Genomic DNA, 18,659 nt, shown 5'->3' with positions numbered 1-18,659 from the left:
TTGTACTTGAGTGGGTCGCTTGTGCTGGTGGCAAATTCTAATTTCTGGGTAACGCAAAATTCAGGATATGAAGTGGATGAAATAAGTAGCCAGCTTTTGCATCTGCAGCTGTCATTATTTTGTTGGGAGTATTTGCTAGTTTTTTTTTATATATTTTTGCTCATATGAGATTTTTCCTTTTATTTTCTTTTTAAAGCAAAGTTTTTCTTTTATCAATTGAAATGTCTAAGATATGAGATTTTTCCTTTTAATTTTATCAAATAAAGTTTTCCTTTTGCCTATAGAAATGTGTAAGATAGCTGCAAAGTATGGAACTAGCACCGAAAAGTTATGCAAGAGACCATGGATGTATCCTGTTAGGTAGAAGACATGAGTTAGACTTGAGAGTAGGTTTTGGCATTTTATTCAGGATATTCAATGGTTGCATCTGTAATTAGCTTAGACTAATGCCCTTGTGCTTTCTTTGGCTAGGATGTTGCAACTGTACAGTGACAAAAAAATTTTTTAATATATCCTTGAAAGTTCTAGATGGCATTGTATCTAAGACCACAGTTTAGTCAAACGATTAAACTTGGGCTAAAAATTGTACAAAGGACGTTACTATATAAATTGACTGTTTTTCATACAAACTCAGAAAAGGAGAAGAAAAGAAATTGGATGATTTCATGGCACAAACATTTACCAAAATTCCATTACGCTTGTAAATACTCCTCTTAACTGACAGGTATTGTGTGATCTAATTAGCCACCTGTCATAGTGACACTCATCCATTTGTAAACAATTGCTTCCTGCAGTTCAATCAATATGGAGACTTGTGAGATCTTCAATTTTGTTTTTAGCAAAAGCGTAAAGAGACAATTTGCCAATTCTAATTAAAATTGAGCATGTTCATATTATAGAGTAAATGTGTGTATGGCCAGTTATGATCTTTGTTTGTGTACCGTTTTATATTTTGGTCGTGGATGATGGTAAAACTCTTGTAACAAAGAACATTTTTGAAGAAATTAAAAGTGTAGGAATGTTTTCTTTTGTGAATAGGTCTACACCATACAATTATATATTGTTGTTGGTAGCCTAGACGAGGGAGAATATGAATTGAATAAGGAGAGTGATTGATAAAGGAAGATCCAGGGCAGATGACAAGAGATCAAACAGTTCTAAAGTCCACTACTGTATTGTCAGCATCACAGGCCCTACATTGTTTTGCTGTATTGGGAACTCCCTGTACGACAAATGATGGTGAAAATGAAGCTTTATACTTACATATACAGTAGTCTCTGGTCTTTTTTGGCATCTAGATACGCCCACCAGCAAAGAAAGTTGCCTTCGCATTAGAGGCATTCCAACTCACCTTATCCAGCAAATAGACTCTAGCAACAGTACTCTTCTCCCTGTATTGACCTTATGTCTTGACAGAACAACTTTGTCTCTGTGGAGTGGCAGCAGAAAAAGGTAAAATTCTTCTCTCCCCTCCCGCTACTCTGTTGGGGGTTGTTGTCTGAGGAAGACTGGGAAGTCTTGGCTGAAAATCAAAACTGAGCCATGGGTAGCATGGACCCTAAGGCAGGGTAACCGAGATTTCTTCCCAGGAGAACTCTCCCCCACCCCACCCCTAATGTCAAGCATTCAAGTGGAATTAGACTTACACCCTCAGCCCCTCAGAACTCAGAGCCTTGGGCAAAGGAGTTGATCCATTCTGAAGAAGGAAGCCATAGAAGAAAATAGTCAGGTGTCCAATTTTCTACAGCTCCTTTCATATTCTTAAAGGTGCAGGAGGATGGAGACTTGTCATAGACCTGAGTCACATGGACAAATACTTTTGGCTGACCACCTTGAAAACAGAAACAGCACTAGTGTGACAGTTCATATGGAGAGGGACCACCTAGTGTTAGGCCTCTTACTTTCATGTTCATATTCATCTGTTGTCAAGAAGTTAATTAAAAGTTGTCAGATTCGGGAGGGTCTAAAGTTCACTGGCCTGTTTCAGCTTAATGACGAAACACAGATCTTCACCGGAACCCTGGGTAACTAAATAGGCGTGGCCTCAGCCATCATCCCTGCAACTTCTGTTGGCTAAGTGCAGGATGGTGTCTTCATCATCAAACAGTTTGCTTGTGCCATTCACAGAGAAAGTCATGACTGATCCTCAGTGGTGGAGAGAAGAGAATTGGCAAAAAGGCTTCCATCTTACCCTGCCAGATCTGGAGTTACTCCCTGTAGTGTAAGGCTTCATTTGATTGGGAAGTGCACATGCTGGGTTTTAGAATGAGGGAACCTGTGGACAGGAGAGGAACAACTATGGTACATCATGCTGGACTCTATTTCCTTTTTGTAGGCCTTCAAGCATTTTGAGATTTCCTTAGATGGCTGATGTGTCAAAATTATTTGCAGTTACATGACCAAAATCACTTACGTACCTAAAGAACCAGGACAGTCTTCATTTGGGGGGTTTGTGCTGCCTAACAGTGTAAGTCTTCCTCTCTGCAGAGGAGCATAGGATTATTTTTGTCCCAAGATTCGTTTCAGTGGCATGGATCATCATTACCAACTCCCTGAGCAAGAAACTCCAGATCCTCTGGTTATAATGGTTCCTCAGCTCAGACATGCTTTAGGCAATTTTGTCACCTGTGGACAACCCAGCTAATTTTACTTTTGTACTTTTTTACGACAAAAGTCCAAGCTACCAGTGCGCTGCTCTGCACAATCAGGCCCAACCTCTTGGACCACAGATGTCATGCCTGTATGTGGGATGGACTGGAAGTATATGCATTTCCCCTTCAGCCTGTGTTATCAAGTACTGGGGAAGCTGTGTAAATCCACATACTTGCATGACTCTCACTGCTTCTATGTACAGCAGGTGTGGTTCCTGGACCATCTGGAGTTTTTCTCCCTATGGAAGAGGCTTCTGAAACAACCCTTATAGGAGGTTCCCATCTTGGATTTGAACGTGAAAACTGTTTTCCTGGGAGCTCTTATATCCTTGAAGATGATCAGTGCACTTCACACCTTGTCTGAAAGTGTTATACTGCAAGACCTGGTCATCATTAGGACCATTCTTTGCCCCAAATTGCAGCAAATGGGAAGGACAAGAGACATCACAACCTCCATTATCTTCAAAAGTCCAGATTTTTCCATTCTTCCCCCCCCCCCTCCTTAAGGTTATTCCGTGACAGTCAGGAAAAATTCTGCCAAATAAAGTATTCTTTTGGATCGGACGTGCAGTATTAAGAGCTTTCATCTTCACTTCAGAGTAGGATATGTCACAGATAAAGGTAAAAATGAAGAAATCAGAATGGTGTCCACGTCTGTAGTTTTCAAATGTAATTTTGGAACATTATTCGATTGGTGATTGGAAGGTGCCAGTGCATTTTCAAGCTCTACCTAAGAGATGTTATACATAAACTTGGATGTTTTTATTATGACCAATTATGGGTCAGATTGTACTAAATATAGGCATTCCTCAGGTTAGATTAGACGGTGATTCCTTCCTGATAACTTGATTTTCAACATAAGTCGGAACGTACCTAAATAAGCACCTACGTCACCCACCTTACTAATGCAGTGGTAAAGTCATCATTTAGGACATCAAAATACAACATTACTATAACATGTATGAACTAAGAAAAACGCATGAAGGACATAAATATAAAATACAGTACTGTAATGTAAATAATGAAATTAAATTCACTGTCATAGTGATGGCTTTCCTTTTCTTACAAGTACTGCCATCAGAAGAGTCACCTTTGTGCTTGGGAGACATGATTAAGGGCACGAGTTGCAAAAATGCAGTAGAAACCATGCAACACAGAGTTCAAGGAACTGAAACGGTGTGAGAGCGGAATGTAAACAAAGCATCAGCCTCAGTGCAGTGCCCAGTGACAACATATTTTCCTGCCACGCTCAAACTATTCCCTCACGATGTTCGTATTTACGACAAAAGTCGGAAGTTGAATCAAGAGGACTGCCTGTAATAGATTCAGTACAGATTATACAACTTTATCTCCTTCAGTCTTCATCTTTGCACAAGGCACTGAAGAATTGGACCATTACACCCTGCCGTTGTTGAGTTCTCAGGCTGACAGGCACCCTTTGCCTCTGCCAAACTCAGACCATTCCTCATATTCCTTCAAGAACTGGACTCTGAATTCCCAGATGTGCCCTCCTACTGTGAAGGAACACCACAAACTTTCTACTGCTGTTTTTATGTATTAGTTTTGGGCTTTGAAGGAGGAGACGCTCATCCTTCTTATGACTTGAGTTGTAGTGGGCGAGGCATGTTCATATGAACAGAAACCTTTTTCAACACAACAGACCTATTAATCATGAAGGTACTTTGCTCTTTCCAACCTCCAGTTGCATTCATTAGTCATAACAGGATGAGGGACGATACAGAGTAGAAAATATGTGGTGATCATAGGGAGGAGTATAATTTTTATTTCTCTTTGGGTATTTCTCACTCATAGCCATTTCATGATAATTTTTTATTTTTTATAAAAGCATCGCTTTAGGAGATGCAGACAAGGGTATCTGGGATATTTCCTACACTTGGGGGAAGAAAGAATCTGAAGTAACTTGTATGTGCTCTCTTTCATTTAATTGCAAATGTTTTTAGCAGCTCTTAAATCCTCCTAACAAAAAATGTATACATTTTCTTTTTAACCATCATTTATAGTAAATTTAAAGAGAAACTTTCTTTCAGGAATGCATCATATCAGGAATGCTGTCGGTGTCTGGGAAGAAGGTGCTGCATATGGATAGAAATAAATATTATGGAGGTGAAAGTGCTTCCATTACACCTTTAGAAGATCTCTTTACTAAGTTTGGCCTTCCACCACCAGAGGAAGCTTATGGCAGAACTAGGTATTGTCATATACAGGGATTATTTTGTTACAGTAGGCTATGTTACTGTATATACAAGGTCATACTTTTTAAACATTTGTCCAGGAAACACTGAGACTTGTTTTTGCTTTTGTTTTCTGTAATACTGTGTTTTTAAAATATTATCATGCTCTTCAAATATCTTTTACAGGGACTGGAATGTTGATCTCATTCCTAAATTTTTGATGGCCAATGGTCAGCTGGTGAAACTGCTCATTCACACTGGTGTAACTAGATATCTGGAGTTCAAGTCTGTAGAGGGTAGTTATGTGTATAAAGGCAATAAAATTTCCAAGGTACCAGCTGATGAGAAGGAGGCACTTACTTCAGGTAATTACTAGTATCAAGACATTTTGTATTAAAATAACTGCCAATATAGTTGGTGTAAATCAAAAGGTAAAAGTTTGAATGTCTCAAGGGCTTGTAGAGCCAATAATGAAAGTGGCAGTGAATTTTGATGTTTTGAATTTGAATAAAAAATGAAGCTCATCTGGTTAAATTTTAGTTGTATGTGTGGTATTAACTAGTCCATTGTCACTTTATGATGGTTTTAAGCTATAAGGTTTATAAATGTCATTTCATCTAGTCATGGTAATTGATCGTGCTTTGCCAAATTTAAGCATTTATTTGTTTCTGTAGCTGTAGCACTCACTTTTCTACTCATTCGTTCTTTTGGAATGTTTTTGTGGCAACTTTTAAGTTTTATTCTGTTCTGCATTTAATACTTAACCCAGTACCCGAAGAGTGATAGCTTATTAAATCAATAACTTTCTTTGTCAGATCTGATGGGCATGTTTGAAAAGAGGAGGTTCAAGAATTTCCTAGTCTTTGCTCAGGACTACAAGGAGGATGACCCTAATACCTGGAAAGCCATGCCTGGGTTTGATCCTAAAACTACAACAATGAGTGCTGTTTTTGCCCATTTCAATTTGGACAAAAATACTATTGATTTCACCGGACATGCTTTGGCACTGTACAGGTGAGCTTGGTGCAATGTTTATTTCAGGATTTGTCATAAAATAGATTTTTCCTATATCAAAGCAAGAGAAAAGTATCCTATGAAAACTGTAACAATTTTTTACAACTATTTCAAGATCCTAGTAGGTATTATAATAAAAGGATTGCAGAATATTTAGCAACTCCTTCCATGATTGTGTTAGTGCTTTAAAGTCGTTAGCCAATACCCTGTAAATTTTATCATGGCCAAATTTAAGAAAGGAAATTGAAGATCAGTAGGACGAGCGAAGAAAACTATTATCTCAGAGCAAGTGTAAGATGAGAAAGGAAGGAAGTAATGAGTTATGAGTAGGGCTAACCGTAATTATTTTAAAGTTTGAAGGTTTTAGAAATGTGAAAACAAATTGGAGAAGTGTCGCACTACTTTGGTTTTAAGGTAAACGAGTCACTTTAACCCTTAATGGATTGGCGGGGTTCCTCATATGAGTATCTGTAACAGGTTTTGGGTGATGGACGGGAATCCTCATATGAACACTGTAATCATATTTTGCGCCATACTGTTTGAATTAATTTAGCGGGAAAGATGTTCATAGCACATCAATGGGCCAAAAATGACTTATGGCAACTGTCTCTCCTGTGCCAAGCACAGGAGAGACATACAGTAGATCAGTATGCCTTGAGATTTCATAGCTGCCTCTCTGCAGCTCCAGGATGTCTTTTATTTATTTGTTCATAAATATATCCAGGGATTGCTGTTGGTTGTAGTTCTTATCTTTGATGATAGTATGTCAGCTAATTTTGCAAAGAAAAGTGCAAAGAAATATTAGAAATAACTTAAATACCTCAAAAAAGTTACTGCATCTCCCCTTCTCAGTAAATCTCATAAATATTTTACAAGTATACGCAGGATTTGTTATTGATTTTAGTTCTTTATCTGTTATGGTATTGTGTGAGCTGTAATTATTTTACAAAATTATCAGAAAAAACATGCATAACTTGGTAAAATTAACATATTTTTACGAGTGTCTTGTAAAAGAGGCCCCACACAGGGTTGTAAATAGTCACTTTCAATTTCCTGTGGAAGGTAGGGGAAAATTTTTAGAATTATTTTTCTACACCCTGTGCATTCGCATATCTTCGTCTTTCCACATGTGTTTTTTTTCTGAAATACTTTAAGGGTTAATAATTTTTAGGCCATTGATCTTTGTCAAAAACTGTTGGTGTTAGTTATATGCAAAGGTGTTTTAGGGAAGAAAGTCTTCCAACTGATAATTCAAGAAAAAATTAATGTATACTACAGGTATCGTGGCTGCTCTTGCCAAGGAGAAAGAATTTTATTAAGTTAATTGTTGTTGGAAAGGATTGTTAAGGAAAGGATCAAGTCCCCTATGTATGAGGTATATGTCAAATATGCATAAAATTTGTATAAGATAAGATGGATATGCAGCGTTGATGAAAAAATTAATGTGACTCTGCTAATAAACTCTTACCCCTCAAAATTGGGTTTAAAAGTATTAAAATATAGAAATGATGCCTTGCATTGTCGTCAGGCAAATTTCATGGCTGATAATGGAAAGCAAAAACAGAAATTGACTATCTTGGGAAGCATGAATAGGAGATTTCCTTTTAACGTAGTTCTGCTACACTATGTGGTGGACCTATCTTGTAGAATAGTAAGATGCACTGTTTTGCTATTGCCATGGAAAACACTAGTATTGTGGCTCAAAATTTAAATGAACCACCTGTAGGGCAGGTTACACGTTTACTGCATCAGATGTGCGCAACCCCCTGGTAACTAATATACCTGCCTGTATATAAGGCATTTGTAGTAGTGCTTTTCATGGGCCACTGTCATGTTTCATATGATCTCATGCACTGGTGTCCTTCAGTTCATGTAGTTACACAGTAAACACATGAGTCCTGAGGAGTTAGTGTCTATGTTAACTGGTAGGGTATTTGGTTGCTGTTTTTTGTTCCCTTTTTCATATCATCATTAACACTTTTTACACCCTATAGGGGGATGATGCAGTCAGAGCACCTCACATGTTGTATTTATTACCAATTAACATGTAAAGTAAAGTACCATAATATTCTTAATGTATTTCTGTTCACAAGTTTTTTTAATTAGAAACAGTGAAATTGGCAACAAAAATAACGCAAGAATAAGGGTTCAAATTGTGTCTGGCTGCTATAGTGAAAAATTTTAATCTGTACAGTCATTACTTTGTCCTGTATATTGTTCATATTGTTCAGTTAGAACTAATAGACCTTGCACATTCATTTGCCTCTTTCCATAACAGATTACCAGTAATGCCAGGCAAAAGGTATTGTTTTATTAACATCTTTTCTCTCTTTTCAGGGATGATGACTATTTGGGAACCCCAGCTGGGGATACTTTAAAAAGAATAAAGCTCTACAGTGATTCCCTTGCAAGATATGGCAAGTCTCCTTACCTTTACCCTCTATATGGTTTAGGAGAACTACCTCAAGGGTTTGCTAGGTAAGTTGTTATAGGAACATTGATTAGATAAATGTCCCAAGTATCAACTTAATGTTATATAAAAGACCAACTCACAATTTCAGGATGGAATGTTGGTAAAGTATTAAGTGGCTTCCTAGTTAACAAGGGCTGGCGTAGCATAGACCTTATTGAATCCTTGTGAATGTTCCATTTGTCTGAAAACCATGTTTCTAGGAGTTAAAGAGAATAATTGAGGAGGGAGACTACCATCCTAAGCAAGTGTTGAATTGCACCAAAGAGGACAGATTGAAAAAGACGCTTGACTTCATTCACAAAAGGGAAAACAGGCACCAGGCCTTAAAGCGAGGAAGGAAAAATTAACATTGTTAGTATGTGGTGGTGTGGAGGGCCATAGGGTTAGGCCTGGTGTTTCTTAACTTGCAAAAATACTTGCACATAAAAACAAGCTATATACCCCTATTCTGGCAACACCTCCAAGGTATTGGTCATGGTTTGTCTTATTCACATACTGGCTCCACTGGGATTTTATCCCTTAAGCAAAAAAGTACTTGGAGAAGAAAGGATTGCTGTTCAAGATTTTATCAATAGGTAATTCTCATGGCCATTCACAGTCAGCATTAAAAACAGAAATGCTCATGTGTTATTTTTGTCACCAAATATGACTTCTCTGCTTCAGCCACTTGTCCAGGGTAACATGAAGTGTGTCAGTGCCTCATACATGTTCAGCAGTTATTGATGCTACTCTCTGGGATTGAAAATCATTGAAGTGTTTACCATTCCTGATGAAATAACTCTCACTGAAAGACCAGTGAATGGACTAAAGTCAAAAACAGTGAATACAAGCTAGAAGATTGGAAGTAGAGCTTAATTTATAAAGCTTCCTAGGATGTTCTGTTTTTGGAGAAGTTACGTTTAGAACAGAAGGGAGAGAGTGAAGTCCAAATCCACATAATTTTTATGAATTAATAAATAAATTCTGAGAAATTTTGAAATAAATCATTATTGGCAGATTAGTAGTGTGTTTTCATATTTAATCGTTGTTGTGATGTGAGTTCATTGTATGAAACTGGACTATCAGTTTGTCTCTCATTCATTCACTTAGATCAAGTGGATGTTCATCTTTTTAAAAAATGTTAAGGGCCAGAATGGTTCTTTTGCAAAAAATTTTGGACATTACCTGTATTCATTGATAATAGGTTATTAAGTGATAACTTGCTTTTCTTGCATTACTGTTTATTGTTCTGTTCAACTGATCAGCATTAATTTTTTTTTCAGGTTGTCGGCCATTTATGGTGGTACTTACATGTTGGACAAACCCATTGATGAGATAGTAATGGAGGGTAATAAGGTTGTTGGCGTGCGTTCAGGTGGAGAAACTGCTAAATGCAAGCAAGTTTATTGTGATCCAACATATGTTCCTGATAGAGTACAGCAGGTAAGGCTTAAAACAATTTTTTCATATAATTAAAATAAAGATTTAATGAGTGCTTGTGGGCAAATGATGAATGCTGTTCAGTGTCACTGCAGACAGCATGTGACTTATGTTATGGTTTCATTTTAGAAGCCAATATGAAAGTTAGTGGGGAAGAATTTGCTTAGGTACAATAGTTTTCATAAAAGAAGAAAAAAAATTCTCATTCCTGCAAGTTTAAGGATGCAGGTGGCCTCTTCCTTAACCACAGAAGGTCACGTGAGAGTTGCTTCATTACTGTACAGTAGGGTAAAATTCTTGAGGATTGGGGCGGGGCGGTTTGTTACAGTAAATTAGTGTAGTGAGAGAGAGTGCCTTGTTTTGAGTAGTGATTCATTTCTCTCTCTCTCTCTCTCTCTCTCTCTCTCTCTCTCTCTCTCTCTCTCTCTCTCTCTCTCTCTCTCTCTTAGGGTGGTAGTGCTGCCAATTGCACCTTCTTTGTACTGCACCTCCTTTGCTATCCACCCTCTCCTGACAATGGTTTCATAGTGCAAGTGCAAGGTTTTCCTTCTGTTACAATTGCCCTTTCGGTGCTGAATGAACTCATAGTTCCCAGCGGCTTGCCTTTGGCCAGAATTTTGTATTCCTCTCTCTCTCTGTGTCTCTCTCTCTGACAAAGGAAGGAGATATCTTACATCTAGAAAAACTTTCATGTGATTGAGGTAAACCTTGCCATCCTCATTTATTTCCCCCTACCAAGGTATTGGCAGGGTAATCTGTATCATTTCCTAAATATAGCATCAGTAATTACTTATTGGGCTCACACAAATCGGTGATAAATGACTGGTTTTTAGTTTTTCAATGCAATACAGAGATCAGTGGTAGGTGACCTATTACAAGGTGGTGTGTTGCTAAACAGTTTAACCAATAAAAGACACACCCACACTCATCTCTTCCTGAGCGAAACAAAATGTGTGACTGCTTGTAATGTTCAACTGAACATCACTATGAACTCTTCACATTCACAAGACAGAGTTGGTAGAAATCAAGTGTTTTTTTGTGGATCATGTTTTATGAATTACTAAGGAACAACTCAATACAGAGATTATTCAGATTTATTATATTATGGATGTACAAAGTATTGAACAAATTCTGTTGTAGATGTAGGGAATCTCCCTGGCAGGACAAAATATTCATAACTCAGCAGTGAAGTTGGTAAGCTAAAAACTATCAACACTACCAAATTCAAGCCAAGCCCTTGGAATAACAGCTGAAACGCTGCAGGTGAAATAAATTTTCTCACATCCAAAAACCAAGTTTAGGAAATGAAGGTGGCATAGAACATACAAAATAACCCTGTGTAGTTCATGACTTGAACACACATTAAAAAGTTTGACTGGATTTTGTCTTCTTAAAATAAGTAGATCTGTTATCACATCATCCGAATAGATTTTTGCCTGCTATCAGGGCAGTACTTATATTCAGCCTTAGACCCAAACAACAAGATAGAGGATTCAACCACATTCTTTGACTTAAGTTGCAACAGTCTTCCAAGGCTGCTATAAAGTGACCTTACGAGAGAAAAAATTCCAAAAGAATTCTCGCCGTAAGGGGGCTACTTCTGTGAGTGCACCTCACGTGGTGCACTGTAAGCATTACTTAAGGGTCTTTGCAACATCCCTTCGGTCCCTAGTTGCAATCTCTTACATTTTTTTTTTACTTTTTTTTTTTTTTTACTGTACCTCTGTTCTTATTTTCTTTCTTCCATCTGACTGCCCACCTTCGCTGTCACTTGTTTCAGAGTGCAATTGCGAGGTTTTCCTCCTGTTACACGGTTCAAACCTTCCTACTGTCAATTTCCCTTTCAATGCTGAATGACCTCATAGGTCCCGGCACTTGGCCTTTGGCCTAACTTCAGTATTCTGCTTTCAAAAGGAATTCAACATTAAGTAGAATAAACTCTGCAGTGAGACCAGGCCACTTCCAGGCATTGCTGTTAAATCATGCAAATGAAAATTGTGGAAACCCATCAATTTCCTTTGGCAAAAATCACTGACAAGTAATTTACATTACGAAACTTGTGCATTCAGTCAGTTAATCCATCATGAAAACTAAACATTAAGTGCTATCTCCTGGGATGATATAGTTCTACATCGCTTACATCCCACCTATTAATTAAATTTGAAAAATTAATAAAGCAGTCGTCAAACATCTGACCGATAGCTATTTTTTCCCGTATTAACTGGCATGTTTTATACTGGTGGAGTTGCACAATGTATGTGACAGCTAATTAACGAGAGTAAGTAATCAGAACTGGATAACCAAATAGACCCCATTAATCTTATTCCAGGCTGTTGAAAAAAGTTCATCACTTCATACTGTGCATCAAGCTCAGATAAAAACTTTAGTACCAACTAGTAGAGAATTATCCAAGCCACCTAATTTCACAAATAGGTTGGTAACTTGCTCAACATTGCTCTTGTGCTTGATGGAAGGCAATGGAACTAAGTAGCATACTGGATGCTACTAGTGCCATTGCCTTCAGTAAACATGAATGCACAGCTCTACCTAATCTACTACTGCACCCATTAAAACTAAACTTTTGCACTACAGTTCCATCAGTCCTAAATGCTTTGTCCCTCTAACTAGTACTATGTATCATAATCCAGCAGATACTTTTTATACTTCATCATTTGTACTCAGCCTTTACCCCTTGGAATTATCTACCTTGCTGTATATCAGTCATTACAAGTCAAATCAGAACATACACATGGGTGTGGCACACTGCTGATGTTGCCTCCGCAGAATTTTTAGTCAGTACAAACACCCTTCATAACAAACTTCTCAAATCATATTGTAAATTTATAGACCAAAAACTTTGTAGTAACCACATATCAAAGTCCAGAAGTTAATACTTATGTTACCTGTTAATGGTGTTATCAGTAACTTAGTTACAGGACATGTTTGCTTGGCTCTGGGTCACTTGAGGTAAGTGGCCAGACCTATGAGGTTTGGGAAATATAATTTGTTGCCTGGTTAAATAAAACACAAACTCACTCACTCTCTCTCTCTCTCTCTCTCTCTCTCTCTCTCTCTCTCTCTCTCTCTCTCTCTCTCTCTCTCTCTCTCTCTCTCTCTCTCTCTCTCACTGTTAATTTGATGCACTTTACTAAGAGTTATTTGAGAGTCCCTGGTAATTGGATAAGCTTAATGAGAGAGAGAAGGTATCTTATAGAATTACAAGTGTGTATTTTATGGTTTAGGAATGTTTATTTTAACATATTACAACATAACATTCATTAGTTAATGTAGGAGACCTTGGTATGCTTGTATAAAGCCGTTTATTTGCACCATTCACCGAAAAAAAAATTTTTTGTTTATAAACTTTGAATACTGTAATGAATTCACTGTGAAATTTCAGGTTGGTCAGGTAGTACGTGCTATTTGTTTGTTGGATCATCCAATCAGCAATACAAAGGATGCCCTTTCCACTCAGATAATCATCCCGCAGAAGCAAGTTAATAGGAGTTCTGGTGAGATATATTTGTTTGTCAACATGTACACTTGAGTTCTCATAATTAACACAGTCCTTCCTTCAGTTTTAGAAAATATTCTTGGGCATTTGCTCTGGTTCCGTTTATAATTATTTTTTTCTCCATATAACCCTTTACTTTCTTTCCACTTAACCATTTACCTACACCCCTTTTTTTTAGGCTTATAATTTCTCCAGTTTGTTCCTGGCCCAACTCTTAAATATTTTTAAAATTCTGATATCTTGTATTGGTCATTGAGCCTCTCTCCCCAACCCAAAGTAAAGATTAAACCAGTATCATTAAAATCTGCTGAACTTCCTAACTGTTCTCTTACTGTATTATTTACTTTTATTGTATTTGGTATGCAGTTTATGATGCATGCCATTGGTAAATTCAACACCCTAATGCTCTTATTTCCTTTTGTTCATGTAATGCTTTTTTTTAATCACATTCTCTTAAAGGCTGCTAAATGTTTCAGACTTTATGTTGAAAGAAAGAAATGGAAGAATTTGAAAGATACGTAAGCACAAGTCTGTTTCCTGAGGAGTTGTGCTGGTATGGCTTTGGTCGTCTTGGATTTAATAACCCCATGGACATCTCATGTTGAGAATATAGGGAGGAAATAAAGCTAAAGAGCCAAAGCGAATATATGGGAGGACAATGCACTAAAGAGCAGTAGGCTGTTTACATTGCTTGGAAAAAAGACAGTAGCCAAGAATTGTAAACCAGATATTTTGTCCACGGGTAAAATGGTCACAGAACCTCGGTGTACTGTAGGCATTGCTAAAGAGTGCCCCTACAGTCCCTAGCTGCACCCCCATTTTAGTCTTTTGCTTTACCTCGATTTTGACTTCTGTTTTCCATCTTGCTGTCCAATCTCTTTTTATTATTACTTCTTAATGCAGCTGAGGTTTTCACTTGGTTTCTCTGTAAATCCTTGTGCTTCATCTCATTTATAGCTTGAGATCTTAGATATTGCTTATTGATTAGTATTTTAATGTGTCAAGCAGTGATATGTAATCATTTCTTATAAAAAAGGTTAAAATGGTCATTTAAGTTCCTAATAAGGAGAGATGTGGGAGAGCTCTAACTAGAAGTGCCATTGCTGTAAATATTGAGAACTAGGTTATACTTTCATTACACCAGATGATTTATTGGTCATGAGCAGTGAATGTGCATTCACGCCGCCATTTTGTTCCTAACTTATTTTATAAGTTACACTACTTAAATAGAACATAAATAATTTTGTAATTTGGTGACTTCAAGCTGAAAGTACAGTGGAACCTGTATCTATAAGCGTATGGGGCCACGAGTAACTGTAGGTATAAGTATTTTTATTTAATAAAATGTCATTGTGCTGATAAGCAATGATTGGGGCCACGAGTCGAACTATCAGTCTGTTATCACAGACTTACGAAAAAGTGCTTACGATATGTCGGCAGTTAGCAGCCATTTGCAATGAGTGGATGTAAATAACGTTGTTTATTTTTGGTAAGTTTAATATAGTTTTCCTTTGAATGTGAGTGTAAATTTTATATGTGATTTCATACTTTATTCCAGTAACAATTTACTGTAATAATTAGGCTTGTTTTTCAATGTTTCATTATTAGCAACAATTTTTGTGCCTACCCAGTATGCTCGCCATAGGCTAGGCGTAGCCTGGCCTACAACACTCGGTCTAACATCCGTAATACGTCCACATTGGATGCAAGGCAGTTTTTTGATACGTACATTTAAAAATTTAAAATGTGCATCTAATATGCCGACTTATACGGTGTTTCTCAATCAATACTACTTACATTGTCACCAAAAGCTCAATTATTGTGCTTAAAAATGTTTTTTATGGGGGTATTTTGGGGCTGGAAAACCAATTACTGTAATCCTTTCCCATTATTCCTTATGGGAAAAAGCACGAGCTCTTCCTTCCAACCAATCATGCTTGTGTGCACAGGTATCACTGTACAAGTGTTTTGGGAGTTTACAGTGACCCTCTTGTTTTGACAGTTGTTGGCATTGAAAATTGTTGGATATGGAAATATATTATTATTTTTATTTTTGCAATGAATGGTTCTATATTGTGGAAAAATTTTCTGTCAATGGAATAAAGGTAGTGTCTTGTTATTCCATTTTATGTATCTGCAACTAGAATGTAATAACTAAAAAGAATTTTTTAGATAAAGGGGAAAGATATTCCCACCAAAATTCCAGTGATATTTCCAGTCACGTACATGTTATTCAGTGAAAAATATAGGTGTTAAGTTCCTTTTAAGGAAAGCTAGCAGAATTGTGAATTGATTGTTAAAGCATACCAACGGTATCATAAATTCACTGTTGGCCATTCCCAAGTGAATGGTAATTGTTCGATCATATGTATGATGTTAATGTTCTTATTTCTCTTTACTGGGAAAAATCCATTACAGTATTTTTTATAGGATTTTTATTTATTTCAGATATTTACGTATCTTTGGTGTCTTACACCCATCAAGTAGCAGCAAAGGGATGGTTTATAGCAATGGTCAGCACCACAGTTGAAACTGACAATCCTGAAGCTGAAATTCTTCCAGGGCTTAACCTTCTGGGACCCATAAAGCAGAAGTAAGTAGTGTCAAAAATAGTACATGGCTCTCAGTATCCTTTTGATTTTTATTAATTTTGTATTTAATCTTGATCATCAAACATTTTTCTGATGGGTTGTATTTATTTGATTAGAACAATTTGTTGACTTTTTTTTTTTTTTTAGCCTCCAGTGACGAATACAAATACTGTATGCAAAAAAACTGTCATATGATGGAAATAATGTTGTTTAAGAAATATTAAATATTACTGTCAGTTGTATTACAAATATGACCGTCTTATTGTTTTACAAAAGCATGTGTTGGGAATGTTGTATTCATGTACTCAATTGTAAAATAAGAAAAAAAAGTTTGCTGAAGTTCGTATATGCAGAATATTTTGAATGTTCTGAATTCAAAACACTGAAATTACCCATGAGAATTCCAACTTTTCGTGGTATGGTTTAGAAAAATTTAAATGTTTATAACCAAATTTTACTAAAATGAAAGTCCTGATTTTAGAACCCTAAAAGAGTTCAGAGGTCTGGTTAAACAAATCATTTATAACTAACTAACTACAGCCCACTGTGAATGCATCATGTGGTCAGATTTCCAATAATATTTTCCAATAAGTTTTTATTGCATAAATGTAGTTAAGGAAAAATAATAAGGAAATGAGAAAAAGTTTAAAATAAAGAAATAGTGGAACACTGGAGGCAGTATTTTGAAAATCTTTAAAATGAAGAGAGTTGGAAGACACAGGTGTAACTGGGCTAGAGCAGAACAGCAGGAGAGGTTAAAAGTTGCTTCTGGAAGATGAAAAATTAAAACCCAGGAGCATCCAAAATAACAAGCAGTTCATAAAAGCAGCAGGAGAGCTTGCCATCCATGGTCATCAGGGAATATATGAAAGCCTGTTAAAGGAAGAAATTGAACCAGGACTGGGAAAAGAGGGTTGTAAAAGTTGTAGAAATGAATGATTGTTAGTTTGGCTTCATGCCCGAGAGAGATTAACAAAACAGTCGCTATAATGAGGCAGTTATGGGAGAAATAATGTGCAAATGGGAAGAGATTATACCACCTACTTGTGAATCTTGAAAGGGCATTTGGCTGGATACCTAGACTTATTAATTAAGTGGGCAATATTAAGGTATGAGGTGCCAGAAAAATTCATCAAGTTACTGATGCTACTCCCCTAAGAATGGTAAATGTTCCTGTCCATCAAGAATCATCACTGACCCTTTTGCCGTTTATCAAATACAGTGGAAGAAGCTACAAGGAGTATGTGAAAGGGTGTCCCAGAGAGCTGCTGTATGCAAATGACCTAGTTACAGCATTAGAGAGCTGCTGTATGCAAATGACCTAGTTACAGCATTAGAGTCTGTAGAAAGGGTAGTGAAAATTATTACAAGGAGTAATGGAATGAAGACTGAAAGTTAACATTGGCTACATAAGATTATGGCAGTTTGAAAGGAAGCAAATGAAAAAGAACAATAGGGAAGTGACCATGTATTTGTGGGAATTGTGAAGTGATGAGTTCTTTACTGTGTACCAAATGTAATAGATGGTGTCACATGGTGCTCAGGATTACAAATATATATAGTTAGAGATTTTTATTCCTGAAGTGCATTACAAGACCAGTGAATACAGACTCCTGTTGAAATAGATGAGCAGGTTGTAGAAGAGTAGGTCATCTCTATGGCCTTGGGACAGTCTGAACTTGATAGGTACGTAGGCTTTTATAGCGCTAAACAGCAGAAACTTGTTCACTAACAAGGAAAATGGTGGAGAATATGAAAAGGTATGAATATTAGATTCATGGCTAGAGACAGTGGTAAGATTATATTAAAAATGAGTAATTGAAGAGATATATCAAGAGATCTAAGATGGTTTGGACCCATGAAAAGAAGGGACAAGGAACATTAGTAGAAAACTGGCAGATGTGGAAGTAGCAGGACCAAAACATGTGTGAAGACCCAGGAAGTCATGGAGCAAGTGGATTAAATGGAGACCTAGACATGATAGGAGTTCAGAAAGAGAGCACAAGGGATAGAAGAGAATCGAGAGAATACAGTTCACATCTGTCCCCATGAAGGGAAAAGTAGATGTGAAAAAATTTATGATGAATACTAGATTTTAATGAACATTACACCTCTCGTGTTCTTTCTTCTTGAATTCCTGTTAAGTCTAGATCTTCATCTATCTTTTTTTTTTTTTTTTTTTTTTTTTTTTTTTTTTTTTTTTTTTTCCTGGGACCACCTACAGGTCTTTGTCGTGTTACTTTTTATATCTGCTGTTTTCCTGAATGATTGTTCCTCATCCCTTCTCATTACGTGTCCAGATCATCCTCAGTCTTGATACCACATCTCACCCATTTATTGTTTATGATGTGATCTTTCCTCCATACTCATGATGTGATCTTTCCTCCATACTCAGGCCATGAATCTTTACATTCTAAGATTACACCTTTTCAAAATTAACTCCATTTTCCATGTTATGTATAACATAATACAGGCTTTATGTACCCACTGTTGGTCTGTTCTCAATGCCAATAGGATATTTTTTATTTACCAGTAGTCAGTCTATTGCTTTATGTTTTATCCATGCTGCATACGATATACCATACTTTACTTGTTCTAAGACCTACTCATCTATCATATGATCGTTCTCAATTTTACTCTTTCCCATATGCTCTTGCAATGCATTTCGGGTGTTGAAAATCCTGTACTACTCTTAAGTATATTTTGAAATCCCGAGCATCACTAGTGGTATAATGAGTTACATGCTGTTCACACCTTTCCTTCAACAAGTACATGGCCACTTTTCAGCCATTCCACAACCTCTTC

The 18,659-nt window shown here is 36.9% G+C and overlaps 1 protein-coding gene across 1 annotated transcript in view; it reads left to right on the top strand.

The window, feature by feature from the left end:
• Positions 1 to 18,659, top strand: part of Gdi (GDP dissociation inhibitor) — a 28,116-nt gene that overhangs the window by 5,017 nt on the left and 4,440 nt on the right. The window contains exons 2-8 of the mRNA XM_067121328.1: positions 4,700 to 4,860; positions 5,030 to 5,208; positions 5,659 to 5,857; positions 8,195 to 8,335; positions 9,593 to 9,752; positions 13,150 to 13,261; positions 15,712 to 15,856. Of these exons, the coding sequence (XP_066977429.1) occupies positions 4,700 to 4,860; positions 5,030 to 5,208; positions 5,659 to 5,857; positions 8,195 to 8,335; positions 9,593 to 9,752; positions 13,150 to 13,261; positions 15,712 to 15,856 (1,097 nt within the window). The remainder of the gene's footprint in view (positions 1 to 4,699; positions 4,861 to 5,029; positions 5,209 to 5,658; positions 5,858 to 8,194; positions 8,336 to 9,592; positions 9,753 to 13,149; positions 13,262 to 15,711; positions 15,857 to 18,659) is intronic.

This window comes from Macrobrachium rosenbergii, chromosome 19, assembly GCF_040412425.1.
Source record: "Macrobrachium rosenbergii isolate ZJJX-2024 chromosome 19, ASM4041242v1, whole genome shotgun sequence".
In the NCBI taxonomy this organism is placed as follows: domain Eukaryota; kingdom Metazoa; phylum Arthropoda; class Malacostraca; order Decapoda; family Palaemonidae; genus Macrobrachium; species Macrobrachium rosenbergii.
This window is presented reverse-complemented; position numbering and strand designations above follow the sequence as displayed.